The sequence below is a fragment of the Cololabis saira genome, chromosome 7, assembly GCF_033807715.1.
Source record: "Cololabis saira isolate AMF1-May2022 chromosome 7, fColSai1.1, whole genome shotgun sequence".
NCBI classification, from domain to species: domain Eukaryota; kingdom Metazoa; phylum Chordata; class Actinopteri; order Beloniformes; family Belonidae; genus Cololabis; species Cololabis saira.
The window spans coordinates 22,304,673-22,324,485 of NC_084593.1; the positions used below are offsets into that span (position 1 = coordinate 22,304,673).

A 19,813-nucleotide genomic window follows, 5' to 3' on the forward strand; every position below is an offset into this window, starting at 1 on the left:
CGGTAGGGAGGGGAATTAGGAGACTATTTAGGGGGCAGGCAATGACAACTGCCTGCTCATTTTGTCACACGCTGACCAAATGAAGTTCTTAAATAGCAGAGCAGCTCTAAATTGTAGCTTAATTCTTTTTTAGTGGTTTATATCTTCAGAGTTTAACATGTAATACCTTGGCCTCATGAATTGACACCTCCACACGAGCCACTCCTTGGCTTTCTCGATAGAGCTGGATCTTGGACACCCTACTGAACTCAGCCAGAACTGTTGTCAGGTTGTTTTTCAGATCAATCACGTGACTGATGCCATGTCGCGGGCCCACCAGTAGTGTTGTAGCAGACTGTTTCTCCTCCTGAATTTGAATGCAGAATGTTTTATAAATAATTAGATGTTTACATCTCACGATACACACTTTGAACAAGTCCTTTATTCTTTTAAATATATGCATACCGGTACATATTTGGCTCAAAAGAATGGAGCAAGAGACAATATGTAAAAGGCATTCAAATGTATTCTTAAACGTAAAAATGGATTACCAGTCCAACAGTTTGGAACAGTATTCCCCCAAAAGGTGGAAGATCGTTGAGCACTCGCATGTACTGCAGCTTTCCTTGGAGTGGAGGGACCTGCGTGTGTGTAATGACAATAAAAGAATTGTTCATCTTTGAAAGAGACGCACATCCAGGAGCACATAATCCTTATATACAGCAGGGGGCACTGTTGAGCCGAGGTTCTTGTTCATAAAGTCTTATGCAACAGTTAAATCTATAGGGGCTAGGGGCTTGCCGACAGGGCTTGTTATCAAGCAGGCATAAATATATACAACAATAAAGTAAAATATTCTGCAAAGAAGTAGTTAAGTAAGGAGATTTGCATGTTAATTCCATCAAGTATGTGGGAATTTGCAGACCTCACTGAAGTTGTGTGAATTTAGATGTCATATAAATATAAAATGGTTACAGTTGATGTTGAAATGTTTTTAAACAGAATAAACCTTGTTGCCTGATGGCGGTGGATGTTGGTAAGTCTTCAGCAGCTGAGACAGGGTTTTACACACATTCTTCTCCTTGACTGTTGGAAGCAGAGTGAGTGGAAGGAAAGGCTCGAGTCCCCACTCTTTTCTGTGACCGACAGCAAAAAAGAGAGAGATGGGACATTTCTATACACAAAGAGGAGAGAAACATTTACAAGCAAGATGGCCCGATTGATGAGATAAAGTTTTGGTATCTCATGGGTAGGGATAGTTGGCCTTGCAAACATCCTTGACAACCTTGGGTTTGTCATGGCTGTTCTGAGTCTATTACAGGCACAGTGGATCTGTTCTGCGTCTGCAGAAGCTAATTACTAGCTAAGTTGAACATTTTAAGACATAAATGGGAAAATTGAGGGTGAGATGTGATTTCACAAAGAAAAAGATACATTTTTGTCTCTTAATAACCTAGGGAAAATGATCCACGAGTAATTTGAGCTTTTAATACTATTGGGATTAATTATTAATCATTCAGATATTATTGAATGAACAGATGAAGCTATGAAACTCCTTATTCAATTTTTTTTCTCCTCCCGACATAATATTACAGAAGTTCATCAGAAATAGATATAGTTTGCAGACTTACTCAACATGCTTGAGCGAAATCTTCTGATTGGGCCTTGTGGAGGACACAGTGATGTAGATATGGAGCGCGGCCAATCGTAGCGTGATGTCCGATTTCCAGTCCATGCTAAAGCGTTCCTTGATGACGTCATTACGACTCTGTGAGGATATGATTAAGTGTTGTTGCGTACCAGGGTGATTGAAAACAACTTTATAAGAGACTTATGTCAGAAGTAATGTATTGTAACTAAATATGATAATGCGTAACTTCAAACTCTAAACAATAAAAAAGGCAGCAAATGCAAACATATTCCAATTTATACAGTGCGTATAGCAGTTTAAAGGAGCTTTAGCTGCTCTTTGGCCTCTGCATTATTTCAAAGAGACAGTTATTGTAACATCTGTTTAAACTGCCCTTTAATTCACCTGTATATAGAGGTACTCAAATGCAGCAGGGTCTCTTCTTAGCAGGTCTGCAGGGTCCTTTGGGAAGAAGCAGACGCGGAACAGACACTTCATCCCTTGGAAGTACGTTCTGTGCACCACCTGAGGGAATACAACACTGTCATCTAGATAACAACTACATTGTTAGTCCCACGATGTGTTACAGGATCATCTCAGCAGTTGCCTCAGTGAGTTATTCATATGTAGGGGATTTGAATTAAGATGAGGAATATGCATAGAGAAGTAGAGCCACAACGCAACGACGCATCTAAAACAACCAACAATATTGCCAGTGAAATGTATGACAGTTAAAAAAAGATTAAACTCAGAAAAGTGTTGAGCCGTAAAACCAAAAATCTGTTGCTTTTGAATCAGTATCATTTCCACATATGGTTTTTGCTTGGTTACAAAAGCATTGCTTTCTTTGTTTTCCAAAAAGAATACTGTATCTGCAAACCCAGTAAAGATGACCTGAGAGATACCCGGACAAAACTAACACTGTTACTGCAGCTGGGAGTTTAACATTTGACTTTTAAGCTTGTTTTACTTTGTTCTGATGAACATGTGACGTTTCTGCAGCTGCAGTCATACTGCCAGCAGTAATTGGAGTCACTCATCATCAGCCGGTCTCTTACATGTGTCAGTGGCTGGTTATCCTGCAGCAGATGCAATCTCTGATTCTGGTCCAGTCCACCTGCCTCTAGCACCAAGGCAAAGTGCTCAATGTAGCGCAGTGAGAGGCGGTCTTGCAGCGAGGAGATCACATCCTGGAAAAAGACGGGAATAGAGTAAGAGTACATTTATACCACAACAAAAAGATACACACAGACTATTTTCACCTGAAATCCCTTCATGGTTACTACACTATAGTATAGTTTTCAAACTGACATCCCTGCAGTGAGTATATTTAAGTTATTTTTTGCTGTTGCTTTGAGAAATAGGGATTCTTTATTCTGCACTGTTAGTAGATCAAAAAACAAAAATGCCTGTGTTGGGATCTACAGGGCAAATTCTTGCTCTTCAGCACTCCAGCATTATGTGCAGATTTTCTCATATCCTCTTTTAAAATGCACAGACTACACTCGGTAAGTTCATTGCTTATCATATCTGACAGTGGGCCATGCCCCAGGAAGAAGTTTTATAACTTCTTTGTCCTTGAAGTACTTAAGAAGCACAGGGTGTAAAAAAAAAGGGATTCTGTTGTAGCAATATCACAGTATATTTGGGCTCTGACTGTCATTAAGGAAGCCCATTAAAGAGCTGTGAAACAAAGCATGCACACTCAGGATTTGTGCTCCTTGAAGAAAACTATGGATGTTGATTTCTATATATTCTAAGCAACAGATCTCAGTGATTAAAACAAAAAAAGAATACGCAATTTTAAAAGTTTTGGAAATGTTGGTTTGCATTAGGTGACATCCCGGAACGACACAGACAACTGAAGGATTTAAGGATAGTAGCTTCTGTAGTCAACAAGACACTCTAATGGTCATATAGCTGGGTATCCCACTGTGGCATTGATTTATTCTGTGGCATTGTATTATTGATCTGAGCTTTCTTATTATGCTGAAATTCCATTTAATTAGGCTGACAGGGGAGCGCTTCATCCATCTTTCCTTAAAAGTGGATCTGTCTTTCCCTCTCTCACCCTCAATGAGCACGGGGGAGATTTGTGAAATCTAATAAGAGTTCATTTAATGAGCCTAGATGTAGGACTCACCTCAGAAGCTGACACAGAGACAGAAATGACATCTGTCTGAGATTATCTTCGTTGATTTATAACTTTAAAGACATTCATGAGATTCGTTTTACTGGAACTGAGAGGTTGAGGTTTCATAAAGCTGAAAATGTTTTTCTGTGTATTTTCCTCCGAAGGCCTCCTGGCTTAGGTGATCTGTAGCTCCATTGTTATGATATATGTGAGCTACGTCAGTGATGTGTTATATGTATGGAAGATAAACAAGATTGTATTCATATTTGGCACCCTTTTAACTCCAGACAGATGCTGAAGCATGCAAATTTAAACTGTTGGAAATATAAAAGCATACGTTTGTGTCATAGGCTACATGGTGAGTGTGCAGTAAAGTCATTTATTTGCTTGAAAAGGTGAGTAAAAGCAAATTAACTTGGCAATTCAACTCTGATACAGTATCAAGAAAAAGTATGTGAACCTGCTGGAATTAATCAGCACACATTAACCATGAAATATTGTATGAATTTAAAAAATTTGATCACAAAAATAGACAAAGAGCCTCATTCAAGAAATCTTAGTAAATCTGTCTATAGATGTCCACATAAATAACCTCCTTACTCCAGGTAGATAAACATGGAGTAAAACGTAAGATAAATCATCAGATTGCTGAGAATGATGATAGATAGATAGATAGATAGATAGATAGATAGATAGATAGATAGATAGATAGATAGATAGATAGATAGATAGATAGATAGATAGATAGATAGATAGATAGATAGATAGATAGATAGATAGATAGATAGATAGATAGATAGATAGATAGATAGATAGATAAATAGATAGATAGATAGATAGATAGATAGATAGATAGATAGATAGATAGATAGACAATTAAAAAACAATTAAAAAAACAATTAAAGTGACTAAGTTTTGCATAAGGAATAATACAATCCAATTAAAAAAAAAAAACTGTACACACGAGGCACTGGGGTTGAAAGTGAATGGTATGAATGCAGAAAGTAGGAATTTATGGCGTGGAAACAGCAGTCAAGCAAAACTTTGAGACAGACAGGACCACAGAGGCCAGACCACCAGCAGCCCCTCTAAGGTACAGTGTTGTGAGGAATTACACATAGTTGTCGTGTCATGTCATTTGAAGACTGGCACTTGAACACTCCCACTGCCCATTAATTTGCACAAATCCCAGCACAGGGGCTAACAGGAAAAAGAAAGAAAAAACAAATTAAGATGCAGTGATGGAAGTCATTTTATTTAAAAGAAAATTCTCCCTGAATGTTGTCCAGGTTTTCTGGCGCTACTGAAAGCATTTTTTTTAAGTGAGTGCTGCCAAAGAAGATTTAACCAGCTATTAACTCCAAGGGTCGACTTACTTATCCTCCAGCACTGTGAATCTTCAGTGTGCAAGTTTAACACAAATTAAAGCTGCAAGCAGCGATGAACGGGCCCTCACACTCACGGCCACCGCCCCCCATAAGCATATCAGAAATGACACCACCCACGACTTCCTATGTCAAACCATTCAAAAGTTATGGCAGAAAATAGGGACTATCAAATATCGACCAATCAGAAGAAGGGGCGGGGCTAATTTGCACCAATTATGGCCAAGGACTCAAAACCATGTCCGATGACACCACCCACGAGTCTTTATGTCAAACCATTCAAAAGTTACTGCAGAAAATAGGAAATATGAAATATCGACCAATCAGAAGAAGGGGCGGGGCTAATTTGCACCAATGAAGGTCAAGTACTAAAAGTCGAGTTTGATGACACCACTCACAACTCTCTATGTCAAACCATTCAAAAGTTATAACAGAAAATAGGGACAACCAATCAGAAGAAGGGGCGGGGCTAATTCAGGTCAATGAAGGTCAAGGACTCAATACCGAGTCCGATGACACCCCCCACATGTCTTTATCACAACCCGTTCAAAAGTTATGGCAGAGAAGAGTTTTCTATGGGGCGCTGTTGAGCCATTAGGCCACGCCCATTAATGCAAACCATGAAATATCAAATTTATCGCCAGGCCTGGCTTGCGTGCAAAATTTGGTGACTTTTGGGGAACTATCAAATATGGACCAATCAGATGAAGGGGGGGCACGCTTTTTGGCTTCTAGCGTCGCCACGGTAACACTTTGAAAGAGAAAAGTAATGTGTGTTGTCGCAGGATGGAGACGAACATTTTGATGTATAACACACCTGAGTGCACGTGACGGTTCAGGCCGAAGGAATGGCATAAATTGCGCCAAAATTATGCGATTAATTAAAAATGTTCAAAATGGCCGACTTCCTGTTCGGTTTCGGCCATGGCGCCAAGAGACTTTTCTTTAAGTTGCGACATGATACAGGTGTGTTTAACAATTTTCGTGCATGTACGTCAAACCGTATCGTGGGGCTTGAGGCACAAAGTTTTCTAGGGGGCGCTGTTGAGCCATTTTGCCACGCCCATTAATGCACACCATTAAATATCAAATTTTGCGTGCAAAATTTGGTGACTTTTGGGGCACGTTTAGGGGGGCAAAAAGGCCCTCCTTTCGTCAGAAGAAAAATAATAAAGAAAAAAAAAATTCCTACAGATACAATAGGGCCTTCGCATTGTCAGTGCTCGGGCCCTAATAAACTGTATCACTATTCCAGACGTTCACATACTTTTTCTTGCAACTTATAATACCGGACTGATGTCAACATGATTCAACTTTTCTTTATTTTAGTCTTTATCACCTCATGAGGTGTGTTTGCTTTTTAAAGTCTAAATACACAGTTGCCCATGAAGTTGGAATAAAACATTATTTACACCTTCTTGTAAAATGATCGTAAATAAAAAGAGGAATGTTTCTGAAACAAAAGCATTGCAACAGTCAGTTCAGCTCTTTTCCTTCTCTTTTGTTTTTGGGCGGGGGTGTCAGCTACCAACAGCTAGAACAGTGTGAACCTAAAGAATCTAAAACTGACAATAAATGTCATGATGGAGCTGATGCTGCTGTAATTCATTACTAAAAGATGCCATTACTCAAATACAGAAGGTCATTTGAACCATCAAGCACATAAAAAACATTGATTAAGTTTGCATTAGGCCAATTGTGATGCCAGTGATGTTGAAATTCAGTTTCACTTGTGCACAGAAGTCGTGGATACGTACCCTTACAGTGGTGCGGCTGTCAAATGTAAAAGATTTAATCTGTCCATTCTCCAAAAATACCTTCAACACATTTGGTATAAGAAGCAAGGAGTCGTCTTTGAGCATCGTCTGAAAGAGAATGAAGGACAGACGTTCCACGGTTTACTCAGGATGAAAAAGGCAATGTGTTGTGATGTGTTTAAAGGTGATCAGAAATTAACACAAATCAGCTGCAATGAATAGTTGGTCAGGTCTCATTTCCATCTAGTAAACCCTTCCCTTTACTTTTGATGTTGCTCTTCTAATACCTCCAGACATGCTTCTCCACCCACTCCGCCCTGGCTGCACTCTCTTCTCTGTGTCTGTCCTATGCTCCCCATTGCTCTGCACAGTTTTGCCAAAGTATTTAAACTCCTGCACCTTCTTCACCTCCTCGTACCCCCTCCATTCCACCTACTTCCCTTTCACTTACACACGTATTCTGTCATCCTTTATTTCTTTTCTCGCTTGTGCATATCTCCATCTCTTTAGGTTTTCTTCTATCTTTCCCCTGTTGTCACAACAGCTCACAATCAGCAAACACCAAAGTCCAAGGAGACTCCTGTCTGACCTCATCTGGATCAAGGGCTGATCCTTGATACGGTCTCACCTGCACCTGAAACCCATCTGTTACTCCTTCTGGACACCTCACTGTTGTCTTGCTGTCTTAATACATGTCCAATACTACGCTGACATACTGCTGGCTTACTCAAGCAATACCTCTATTCCTCCTGTGGCAAATCCCCATCAACATTATCAAAGAAAACACATTGCATCTGTCGTGCTCCTACTTAGCACGAAACCATGCTGTTGCTCACATATTGTTTACAAACCATATCTAAAGAATACAAAATGCAACATGATGTGAAGTTGGGCGGAACAGAGAAATGTGAAAACTGTGTAATTGTACTGATTTGGTCCGTGATATCACAGTGCCATGCATATTTGAATGGCCTATGGAGTTGCATAATTTCAGACCCAGGCATCATCAGGAAAAATGTTACGGGGTTGTGTTTTTTGGAGATTTTAATTTGTCTGTCACTTTAAACACAGGTTTTTGAACTAAACTCTGGTCAGCCTGAGGAGGGAAACTCCACACCCCAGGCACTGTATCGTGAACAAAAAATTGATTATTCAACTCTGGTCTATCCATTCGATATACGTGACATGGAAAGAAATGTGGATGTTAGAGCTGAAGCATTCATCACAACATTGTGTGAGGGGACGGCATAAGAGGAGAAAAGTCCATTTCCAGGTTATGCCTTAAAATAAACCGTCCTAAAGAGAAAAGTCATGTTATGCAGATGTGTGTAAAGGTGATCTTACTAAGATTGTGACTATCCTTTCATGCTTATTTCAGACTTTTCATTTTGCCAAAGGCTTTTTGAGAAAATAGTCAGGTCTCAATATGAAGTTAGATCTATCATTTCAACAAAAGCCAGTGTCTCATTGTGAAAAGATAAAACGGAGGGTTTTATTGTGATATGTAATGATGCAACAGGAAGCAGGTCTTGCAGCCAAAATGAAATCTTTCATAATTCTTTTCCGAGACAAAAACTGATGGAGAGATATGTTACAAAAACAGACAATGAAGGTAAGTGGATTTATTGCGACAACAAATCTCAGGAAATGCATTTAGTTGAAACAGAGAGCTGTGCTCAGAGCAGATGCCCAGCAGTCTGTTTTTAGAGAAATTAAGGATTCAGAAAGCACAAGGTTCTGTTTTTATATGCAGGAAGTGAAACAAAATAAGTCAAAAGAAAGAAGTCCAGAAAGAAATAAAGTAGCGAGTGAACAGACTTTTCTGCATCCTGGAGCACAGGTACCACTACCCATTTCAAACCATAATCTGAATTGGAGTCAGTTTGTCAAAAGCGGACAAAATGTATCTGGAGGCGAACCACAGCTCTGTCTGATAGCTTTATATCACCCCGTCTCTATTGATCTGATTTAACACCAGGCTAGGTGGCCAACACTGATAAACCTTCAGATGATCAATAATAGCCTGTAGCGTCTGATCACTGGAGACAAATTGACACATTGGCATAAGTTGGATTGTAGTTTAAATATCTGACCATCCTAACAGTGAGAAGCTCTAGCATCACATGATCGGTATTGATAAAGTGAAGTGTCATGAAAAGCCATCCATAACTGGTTGCGCAACACCCGGCACTCACTCTCTTCAAAGTGAATGTGATGAGCAATCCCACTTTCTGCCTTTTTCCATTACGTTCAGGCAAATGGAGATCCTGATAAAACATTTTCCCAGACAATTTTTTTGTTTATTTTTTTATTCTATTTTGCTTGTCATATTTGTGGAGCACATCAGGCAAATATTGTTTACAGTTTGTATACATAAATCAGCCCGGTATTAATAGGGAAAGCAAGATGGGACAATGTGGGCTATAGAACGCACATATATCTGAGCAATATTGTGGCTCCTTGGAAACTGTCTGAATGAGGCTGAAAAGAGGCAGACGTTGCTCTTGAGAGGATCCAAATAAGTCAGAAAAGCAATTTATTCAGGGTCAAACAGTTTGACCAGACTTTCTGTCTGTGTCACACACACTTACACACATCGACATGAACTTGAAACAGACATTTAAAGGACACATTCTAGAGAAGGTTTATGGAGCTTTTTGCAATCAAGTATTTTTTTAAGATAAAGCACAGGGGGTGGGGTGGTTGGGGGGTACAGGGTAACAATATTTATTTTCTTGCAAGCGTCACAAAGATGCATTGGAAGTTGGACTTACTGAGTCTGGGTCGCTGATGGACACTTGCTCTGAAAAGCGCACTTTAGGAGGGTTGGTTCTCAGGCGGGCCTTTTTGGCTGCGCTTATGAAGGCAGACTTAGGTGACTGAAGATAAGTAGAAAGTGAAACAGTGACTTTGAGGAGGTGCTCGGATTAAGGCATGACATGTAAATCAAAAAGAAAAGCCTTTGTGACAGCTGGTGCTAGAGAAGAGGCGTTGTAGAGCTGGCTAATGCCGCTGAAATATGACGACTGCAGAGCTTGTCATGTGAAGATCACTCACAGCGAGTTTAGATGTTTAAAACTGAATTACACAATTACCTGGGCACGGTGAATATGTCATGAGTGTGTAACTCAAACTCCCAAATTCTTAATTCATTCACTATAGATTTTACAATTAATAATAAATCTGAATTTTTGTATTTTCATGCCAATAGTTCATGCTCGTACAACAAACAACATCCTGTCTCGGTATTCAGCCAAATAAATGTTGCATTTCCATTGTTTCTGTACAGAGTGATGCATCTACACATGACCCTTGTTTAATAAAGTTTCATGTGGGTGTTTATGCGCCCACTTCGAGTTGCTCTGAGGGGTTACCAGAAAAAGAAATTACTCCAGTGTGTGAAGGCCATGAATACTAATGTATGCCTCCACTGCATCAGGGAGCAGAGCTGGAACAGAATACTGTAACAGTGTTTCTGTGTGATTCAGAGTGAAAAGAAAAGGCGTTAAGACTGACGGGGACTAAGAAAAATTCAGAGAGTGGTTAACATGAAAGAGAACAAGTGTCCCGTTGTAGTACCTGATGGGGCTGCAGCACAGTGAGAACTATAATATCTTTACAGCGTCTGCGGAGAGAGAGCAGAGATCACAGTGGGTTAGATCATGCTACAGGCAACACGGAGCTAAGATAGAAGTTTACATTTTCCTGTCTTTCTTTTTGTTAATCTGTGAAAGGACTGAGTCATCCACAGGTTCATGTTGATGCAACACCAGCTACAAGAAACAGTTTGTTTGTTTTGATCTACCCTCTTTGCCCATGTCTTCTTTGTTCCCCTTTTGCTTGTGCTGGTGGCTACCTGGCCTTGAATCACCTCCTCCCCCCACCCTCCCTCCTGGGACAGTAAAGGATGTTACCTTACAAGGTCTATGACTCTCTCTCGTGGCGCGTCGCTCACCGTCTCTTCGTTAATGGCCAAGATCTGATCTCCAGGGAGAAGCTTGCCAAACGAGGGGCCGTCTGCAGATGAAAATATACACACGTATGGTAAAAACACAAGGTTTCATTTGTGCCTGTATTTAGCAGGTCGTCTTCTCGCGATCACACGCACTAACCAGCAGAGACGGAGCGTACAATGACAGGCCTCTGGCTGCCTGCGATGAAGCCAAATCCTTGACTTGGGTGGCGCTGGATTGTAACCTGTCGAACCGTGGCAGGACTTAGGGTACCACTGTCCATACCATCCTGGCTCTCCTCTAACATGGCAGTGCTGTATAGTGCACATACCCATTCATGAATAAATGGAAACATTCCCACATTTACAAAAGAGAAATGTTCAGGTTGAGCTGTCCATAAGCACCGTGTACCTGTCACATGCGTTCGTGTGTCCATCCTGGACCTTGGCCATCCCCTGAGAGGAGGGAGCAACATGGGACAGGGCTGCACTGCAAAGGCTGCTCTCTGTTTCGCAATCATCCACCTGCATCCGGAAGAAAACAAACAATGAAATCAAATGTCCCATTTCCTCTGCGAGGAGAAGTCGTACAGGTGCACGAAATCCTTGAAAATGCTTAAAGGAGCTTGAGGCCGGATTGTGGCAAGATTTATGAAAAAAATCCGTATACATTTTAAGTTTTCTAGTAATAATGTCAGATGAAGCGTTCCAAACCCAAAATAATGAGCCCTCTAGTGTATCTCTCCTTTGCCTTGAACAGGCTGTGTGCTGCAAAATGTGCTGCAATTCGGTCCCGAATTTCCCGCGCTGGGCTGTGGATGTGACGTCACATGACGCTGCATGCACGTTCTCCCCGTTCTCCCGTGCCGGCTTCACTGTTGGCTGCAGTACCCCCAACGGCCGTCGTGATGAAGGGTGGCGCTAGAGAGTCTCATTTCTTAAAAGGAGCCTCAAGCTCCTTTAAATTTTATATCATGTGCTTAGAAATGCTGGCAATTGTAACTGTTTATTTCCTAAAAATTAGCCATCAAACAGAAAAGTTTTCTTATTGGATGAAATTATTCAGAGAACCTAAGTGAGGACTGCTTTACCTGCACCTCACACTCTCCTCTGCATGATCTGTCTTCATTTGTAACCCTTGCGCCGCACCAAAGACACAGTCAGAGATAACAGCTCCTACTGTTTTAATGACTCTTGGCTGCTTTAAACACGTGCCTATTTGGTCATGAATATAGAAGTACTGATCCAGTTCTGTGGAAGCAGAGGCCATGAACTCTTCCCCTTTGTTTGCATGAATCTGGAGTCGACTTGAGATTCCCGCTCAAATAGTCCTTTTTATACATTTTTGTAGACAGTACAAAGATAAAAAATATCTGATTTAGTTCTGTATCGATCCTTATATCACTGTCACTTAAGTAGAATGATATTTTTTCAAACATGTCAGTTGGCTAAAATAACAATTTATCTTGACTAGCCATGCTAACACGAAATGGCACTTTGCTGAAACATCCATTCAATTCTCACTCAAAACTACTTTGATTCTTGTCAAAATGAAAGTTTACTCTCCTTACCACAATGACAGACCTAGTTTTGTTCTTTAATGTATTGCATTTACTATGTATAGCACATTTAAACATCCTGGTTGGACAGTCATATACTGCTTATGGAAGATTTAGCCTGCATTCCCTCTGTTAAAGGAGCTGTATGTAAGAGCAATAATAAAACGAATCATAAAATGACCCCGATATGTCAACAGACATTTAAAAATCATGTTCATTTCAAATACTTATGTCACTGACAACAGCACTCAAGCCAGGATATTCCCGTTTAAAAAGAGGAGTTGCAGCCCTCAACTGATGTTTATGTTGTCATTTTTTGTTTTGGCCTGAAGCTCCACCCTCCACCTATCTCCCAATCACCAAGTCAGTATTGTTTCTGAAGCTCCACCCTCCACCTATCTCCCAATCACCAAGTCAGTATTGTTTCTGAAGCTCCACCCTCCACCTATCTCCCAATCACCAAGTCAGTATTGTTTCTGAAGCTCCACCCTCCACCTATCTCCCAATCACCAAGTCAGTATTGTTTCTGAAGCTCCACCCTCCACCTATCTCCCAATCACCAAGTCAGTATTGTTTCTGAAGCTCCACCCTCCACCTATCTCCCAATCACCAAGTCAGTATTGTTTCGGCATCCGGGTTGCCAGCTCGGCTCTAATTATCGCAGCCATGGCAGCCTACGTTCCTGCTGCATTCTGCAGCCTACCTGGCAACGTCTGGTCGGGGGGAGGAGGGGGAGGGTACACGCTGCTCAACAATATTTTGAAAGTGACTGCAGTACCAGTTTTGGCCATTTCTTACAGACGGCTCCTTTAAAGCACAAATGATGCCTTACTATCTACTGTTTAGTTTTAAAAATACTTAGGATCAATTAGACTTGCTTCTTCCTCATCTAAACTACAAGACGGAAAACCGATTTATAAGTAAGAATCATGGAAAGGAGTGACAAGTAAGGTCTAATTTTAGACAAATAAAACATATCAAAATATGAAAGGTATGTATTTTCTTTTAAATTGGTACCTATATGCTATTAGAAAACACAATATCAATGTGGTAAAAAAGTGAAACGGCCATTGTGACTACATGTAATCATATAAAAATGTCAATAAGTGTGAATGTGCTCGAGAAGTGCGTGAATTTGAAATGAAAAAAATAATCCTTGTCATGTCTTCATACTGTACAAAACTTCCCACATATCTATGGATTAACTTGGAAATACATTTTCTGAAAGTGTCTGACAGCTACAGCATCCCTGCAGAGAAAGTGCGCTTATCAACAACCTGTGACATTATCCACACAGGACACGCAACACATTAAAGTCTCGAATCTGTCAGTTTCTGCCTGTGCAGACCACAGTAATTCTGTGAACTACACATGCTCTTTTACAGATGTCTGTGTGGGTGGCACTGAGAGCAAGATTACTGAAACGGGAGTGTGTATGTGGCATTTGAGTTTCTGTGTTCATGGCAGAAAAATGAAATTCATTGTGTAAGTGAGAGCCAGCCAGAAATTCATCCTCAAATATGTGATTTAGGAGTCTGATAATTATCGACCAAAGAGGAGACGCTGAATGTGATGGTAATGGTGCAGATGTGTTCGCAGGGACGCAGACAAAGAGCACGGCAGTACTGCTCGTGTTTATATTCCTCAGGCCAAGTTCTAGCTGGCAGTAAAGAAAGTGTGAGTCACACTTGTCAATAGTTCAGATTCATATTCTTGGCAGCTTTTTCGTCTAATAAATGAGTATGGGTCAGTTCCAATTCCAGGGATACATTACTGATCTCTACGTTCTGTCTCAATATCCAGTGTGCATCAGTGTATCATATACAACATTTATATTCAGTTCAGTTCAGTTCATGACCATAAATCCACTGCGATGATCATGTTTTGAATTTCAATGAAACTCATGCTCATAAAAATGATTAGATTTGGATAAAAGTCCCTGTATTCAGCATTTATGTAACTTACAAAGAAAAATCTGTCTGTATCGAAGGTCCGTGGTGAGACAAATGATCCCGAAATTGCAGGTTCTGACTGTTAGAAGGAGCACATTTTTTTGCCTGAGAACATTAAGTTTCCTCTTTGTCTTTCCCAATGGATTCTGGCACTGCTAATCTTCTCCCATTCATTCTTCTTTCTGTCCCTCCAACATCATACTCTGTCCACCATCTGTTACTGGAAGAGCACCCATCCCTTTCGGCGCTTGCTTCTCACTGGCTGTTTGTGGGGTTCGTGCCATTGCTGTGGATAAAGTCGCAAGAATTTCAGCACTTTTTCTCCAGCTTCCTTGTTCTGACGGGTTCACACATGGATTTTGAGTTTAGTTTGACACCTTTAATCATTGTGATTGAAGTGAAAAGGTGACATTGTGTTCTTTTTTATTGAAGAAACAGCAGTGGTATAGGTGGATCGGAAACAAAGGAGTGTCCTATTTTTTCTTTCACGTATCGTCCTGTTGCTCTTTGAATAAATCTGAAAATGTACGTCTTCAAGGTAGAGAGTAGTTCTGGCATCCAGCGTAAAAGGTGAGAGGGGAGCTAACAGATGGGACAGCGATAAAGGAAGCTGGCGGACAATAAAGTTTATTTGTCTACAAAGACAAACAGCTATTAAGCAGAGGGCAAACCTTTTACCAAGAGAAGACACAGAGGAATTCTGCTAAGAAATAATCCCCAAGGGCAACGGCAAGCCTTACCGTTGCCATGACTACAGCACTCATAAGCTATCTGAAACTCTCGCAGATTGGGTTATTGGGGGTTTATTAATAGTGATGTGACCACTAATAGGTAAATAGGACTAAGTGGATGCTGTTTGATCACCCTGCTGTTGCTTGGGTCATATGCTAACATTTCCTCAGGCAGCAGAGGTCATGACTTCACATCAACAAGGACAACATACTGCCTTTTATCAACAATTCTGTCAGTGTTTCTCTACCTTACAATTCACTTCCCCCGTGGAATATTTTTTCTGACATTTAAAAAAAGGGAAATAGTTTTTTATAAATATTTTAGTTATCTTAGTTTAAAGGAAAAACAATACCTGGGTCAAAAAGAGTTTGCGCAGCTGACAGGAAAACAGCCTGCAGGTCTTATCAGACAGGCTCCTCGGGTAAAAATACATTTCATGTTTATCACACCAGCAAGTGCATATTTGTAGAGACTTCTCTTTAAATAAGTGGCGTTTATGTGTTGTAGTTGACCTATGGCTGTTGTGACCTATAGCTAGATTGAGTTGAGAGTAAAATTTAAGCAGAGGTGGACAGAGTACTCGACCCCAGTACTTGAGTAAGAGTACAAATACTACTGGTCAAAATTTACTCCGTTACAAGTAAAAGTAGCTCAGTCAAAATATTACTCGAGTAAGAGTAGAAAAGTACTTGCTTTTAAAGGTACTTAAGTATCCAAAAGTAAATGCTTTTAAATTTACTTTAAGTAAAAGTAAGAGTAAGAGTAAATTTCTTATTTTCCACATCAGTAAATTACTATATTTTTTCTAAATTAATTTAAGGATCTTTTAACTCTTGTTTCTGAGAATTCGATGTTGAGTTGTTGAAAGCAGAGAGGTAGTTCTGCTTCGGCAGACACAATAAATATTTGAAAATAAATGTCTGTGGTTTGTCTGTGTCCTCGTTTTTTACTCGGTCGAACTCAAACATTGAGTTAAGATACGGCTAAGGATTTTGTGAAAGTCCCTGCTCCGAGTCCGGCTCATTATCAGACTCAGACGACTCAGCGGATTGTCTTTCTTCTCCTGACTCAGGCGTAGCCGTTGTTGCAGCTCTGTCTTGACTTGTTGCGGCTCTGTCTTGACAAACGCAGGCTACTTTGGCGGTATCGTTTTGAGGAGGCTTGACGTATTCCCGCTTTACGTACATCCCAGTGGAGAGCGTGCACTGTGATAGGTCTCCTCCTTTGACAAAAACAGCTTGTGTCCAATAGGATTTTAGGGAAGAAGAAAAAAGAGCAGACCTGAAAGTAACGAGTACTTTTCAGCCTTCCTAGAAATTTACTTGAGTAAAAGTAAAAATATTTGTCTTGGAAATGTATTCAAGTAAGAGTAATAAGTACCAAAGAAATCTAATACTCAAGTAAAGTACAAATCCTCTGGATATGTACTTAAGTACAGTACTCAAGTAAATTTACTCCGTTACTGTCCACCACTGAATTTAAGTGATATAGGCGGTAAAAGGACCCCTGAATAATATTACTTCTGTTGCTTATTAAACTAACAACACCTCCACTGGCTGTATTACTGTCATATGATTTATTCTTTGATTTTGTGGTGGATTTTTTTCTTGTATAATAAACACCCTGATTTGTTTTGTACACATATTTGTTGTATAAAGGTGTGGAAAAGAGGTTTTGTGGTGGGTTGTCTTTGTCTTGTCATGATCATCTCCCCTCCTTTGTCCCTTTTTCCTGTGATTTGAACAAGTTAGTTCCTGTTGCTGCTGCTCGTCAAAAATAACAACACATTTTTAATTCACAAGGGAAAACAATGTGTGTATTTATCTGCATGTAAAGTGGAAAGATAAGATCTGGTCACGCAAGACACATTTGGGCACACATATTCATGCCAGGGGTGAACACACGAGCTGAGGGCTGACCCCTTGTGATCACATTTATCAGGACACGTGAATGCAACGTCTGGATGGGGCTTTCGTGGACCGGCTCGAATCCAGAAGGACTCAAAGCTGAAGACTAGCTCCAATACAGCCCACAATGATGCCTTTACTGTACTGTATCCCACTGTATCAATAGTAAAACTACCTCATTGTGTTGCTGTCTGTTTGTCATCTGTTTAAAAATAATCTCGTTGCTCAACTGGCTTCACTTACAGTAGAACCAGAGTGAGACTTAGTAAGAATCACAGCCATTTGTTCTACATCTCTATTTGGACAAGCATCCCTGGTCTCTCTGCACAACTGCTGGTATTTTGGAAAGCGCCATTACCACTTCTGTTATCAAGGAAAGCTGTGAAGTTTTGCTTTGCTTCTCTTGTTGCCCTTCAACTGGAAACCAAAAGCAGCATCATGTAGCTCTGATTTATCTGCAGGGCGGAAAGAGTTGCAGCATTATTAAAGCAGAAGAAGTAGAGAATGGCTATGACTTTATTAGTAACCAAGTATGCATAAAGGAGGGTTCTAGTATTGAAAATATGGGGTGAACTCCAAGGATTTTTAACTCATTAAAACATGATAATTACATCTTAATCACTAGGCTTCCTTTTTAAAGATTGATTGAATCTATTTAACAACATATAATTACGTGATTGAATGAAATTCAAAAATGCCTTCCTACATTATTTATGAAAAGTTTCGTCAAAACCAAAGTTACTGTAGAAATCTGGATGGGCTCTGTGGAAAATCTGCCGTGAAATGAGTTCACTCCGAGAACAAAGATGAAGGACATTTCAGCCAGTGTGAAGAAAACTAGTAAAGGCTGGAAGCAGCGGTTCAGTTCAGGAAAATTAGACAAACAACCGAGGACCCTTGAGGACAGGGCAAATATTGTGAGCTGGCTCTCCTGCTGTAGTCCAAGGTTCTTTGTCGTGAGCATCAACCACTTATTGTCAGGCAGATTGCATTTGCTAAGTAACTGTGCTTTTTCCCCCTTTTTCTCGGTTCATTTAATTGAAATTTCACTCAGATTGTTTGGTGGGCATTTTCCTTCTTTCTTACACAATCAGCTCTGTCCTGGTCTGTAGCACCCTATAATGTAATAATTTCCTGATAATGTAATAACGCCTGAAAATGTAATACAATTTGCACTTAACTCAATCAAAAATGTAATAAAACCCAATAATGTAATAACTCATCCAATAATGTAATAAAATATCCTGACTGATATTGTAATAACATTTTTACCGATAATGTAATACCATATTACATTATTGGGAATTTATTACATTTTTAGGTGGATCTTTTTTTTTTCAAAACTGATAATGTAATACTTGACAGATAATGTAATATATATGTTTATTTTCAGTCCAGAGTTCTACATTTTGTGTTTTAAGAATCTAAGAATGTTATATACACTGGATGTGAAACACCAGATTGACTATTGGGTTAAATTGCAGACTTTGAGTTCCATACAGTCATATGCAGATATGCAGATACTCAGGGACATGCAACTACATCCTGCTCTTACTGAGTAGGTGATGGACTTACCTCCTTGGGAGACCAGAATTCCAGCTCAGATAGCTTCTGAGCAGAACTGGAAACCCGAGGTAACTCTTTCCTAAACGTACCTCTTCACTTCACAGATTTCCAACAAATCACTACCTCATGAAAACAACCACAAACCAACAAAACAACTTTCGGTAACATTTCATTTGAAGAGGGTATACTGTACATAAGCATTCATAACACCTACATCCAGTACTGGGGGTAACTTAGGGGGTTCTGGGGGTAACTTAGGGGGTACAGGGAGTTACTGGGGGTAACCCAGTACCCCCTAAGTAACTCCCTGTACCCCCCAGGTTACCCCCAGTACTGGATGTAGGTGTTATGAATGCTTATGTACAGTATACCCTCTTCAAATGAAATGTTACCGAAAGTTGTTTTGTTGGTTTGTGGTTGTTTTCATGAGGTAGTGATTTGTTGGAAATCTGTGAAGTGAAGAGGTACGTTTAGGAAAGAGTTACCTCGGGTTTCCAGTTCTGCTCAGAGCTATCTGAGCTGGAATTCTGGTCTCCCAAGGAGGTAAGTCCATCTCCTTCTCAGTAAGAGCAGGATGTAGTTGCATGTCCCTGAGTATCTGCATATCTGCATATGACTGTATGGAACTCAAAGTCTGCAATTTAACCCAATAGTCAATCTGGTGTTTCACATCCAGTGTATATAACATTCTTAGATTCTTAAAACACAAAATGTAGAACTCTGGACTGAAAATAAACATATATATTACATTATCTGTCAAGTATTACATTATCAGTTTTGAAAAAAAAAGACCCACCTAAAAATGTAATAAATTCCCAATAATGTAATAAGGTATTACATTATCGGTAAAAATGTTATTACAATATCAGTCAGGATATTTTATTACATTATTGGTTAAGTTATTACATTATTGGGTTCTGTTACATTTTCGATTGAGTTAAGTGCAAATTTTATTACATTTTCAGGCGTTATTACATTATCAGGAAATTATTACATTATAGGGTGCTACATGGTCTACTAGAAGGTGATGCAGATTCTGAACTCACCTCATTTATGGTGAATATCCTAGAGGTTTTGATGTTTATTTCATGAGAAAGCCAACTTTTCACCAGTACAGATAGCACTGACATTAATACCACTGATTTATGCATTTATTTTTAATATAAGGACATAATCGATTCGAAACCTTTCTTACTTGCAATAAACTTTAACTGTTGATATCCAGTGTTTGCTCTTAATTATAGTTTAATTATTATGCCA

General features: G+C 39.8%; 1 protein-coding gene across 3 annotated transcripts in view; it reads right to left on the minus strand.

Annotated features, from left to right (window-relative positions):
- frmpd3 (FERM and PDZ domain containing 3) overlaps nucleotides 1-19,813 on the minus strand; it is a 125,420-nt gene that overhangs the window by 7,837 nt on the left and 97,770 nt on the right. For all 3 annotated transcript variants that reach the window (XM_061725083.1, XM_061725082.1, XM_061725084.1), the window contains 12 exons: nucleotides 11,250-11,362; nucleotides 10,998-11,152; nucleotides 10,800-10,902; nucleotides 10,465-10,510; nucleotides 9,660-9,764; nucleotides 6,886-6,993; nucleotides 2,668-2,799; nucleotides 2,015-2,134; nucleotides 1,611-1,747; nucleotides 989-1,115; nucleotides 531-620; nucleotides 167-346 (listed from right to left, as the gene is read on the minus strand). In XM_061725083.1, coding sequence (XP_061581067.1) covers nucleotides 167-346; nucleotides 531-620; nucleotides 989-1,115; nucleotides 1,611-1,747; nucleotides 2,015-2,134; nucleotides 2,668-2,799; nucleotides 6,886-6,993; nucleotides 9,660-9,764; nucleotides 10,465-10,510; nucleotides 10,800-10,902; nucleotides 10,998-11,152; nucleotides 11,250-11,290 — 1,344 coding nt within the window. In that variant the 5' untranslated portion in view covers nucleotides 11,291-11,362. The remainder of the gene's footprint in view (nucleotides 1-166; nucleotides 347-530; nucleotides 621-988; nucleotides 1,116-1,610; nucleotides 1,748-2,014; nucleotides 2,135-2,667; nucleotides 2,800-6,885; nucleotides 6,994-9,659; nucleotides 9,765-10,464; nucleotides 10,511-10,799; nucleotides 10,903-10,997; nucleotides 11,153-11,249; nucleotides 11,363-19,813) is intronic.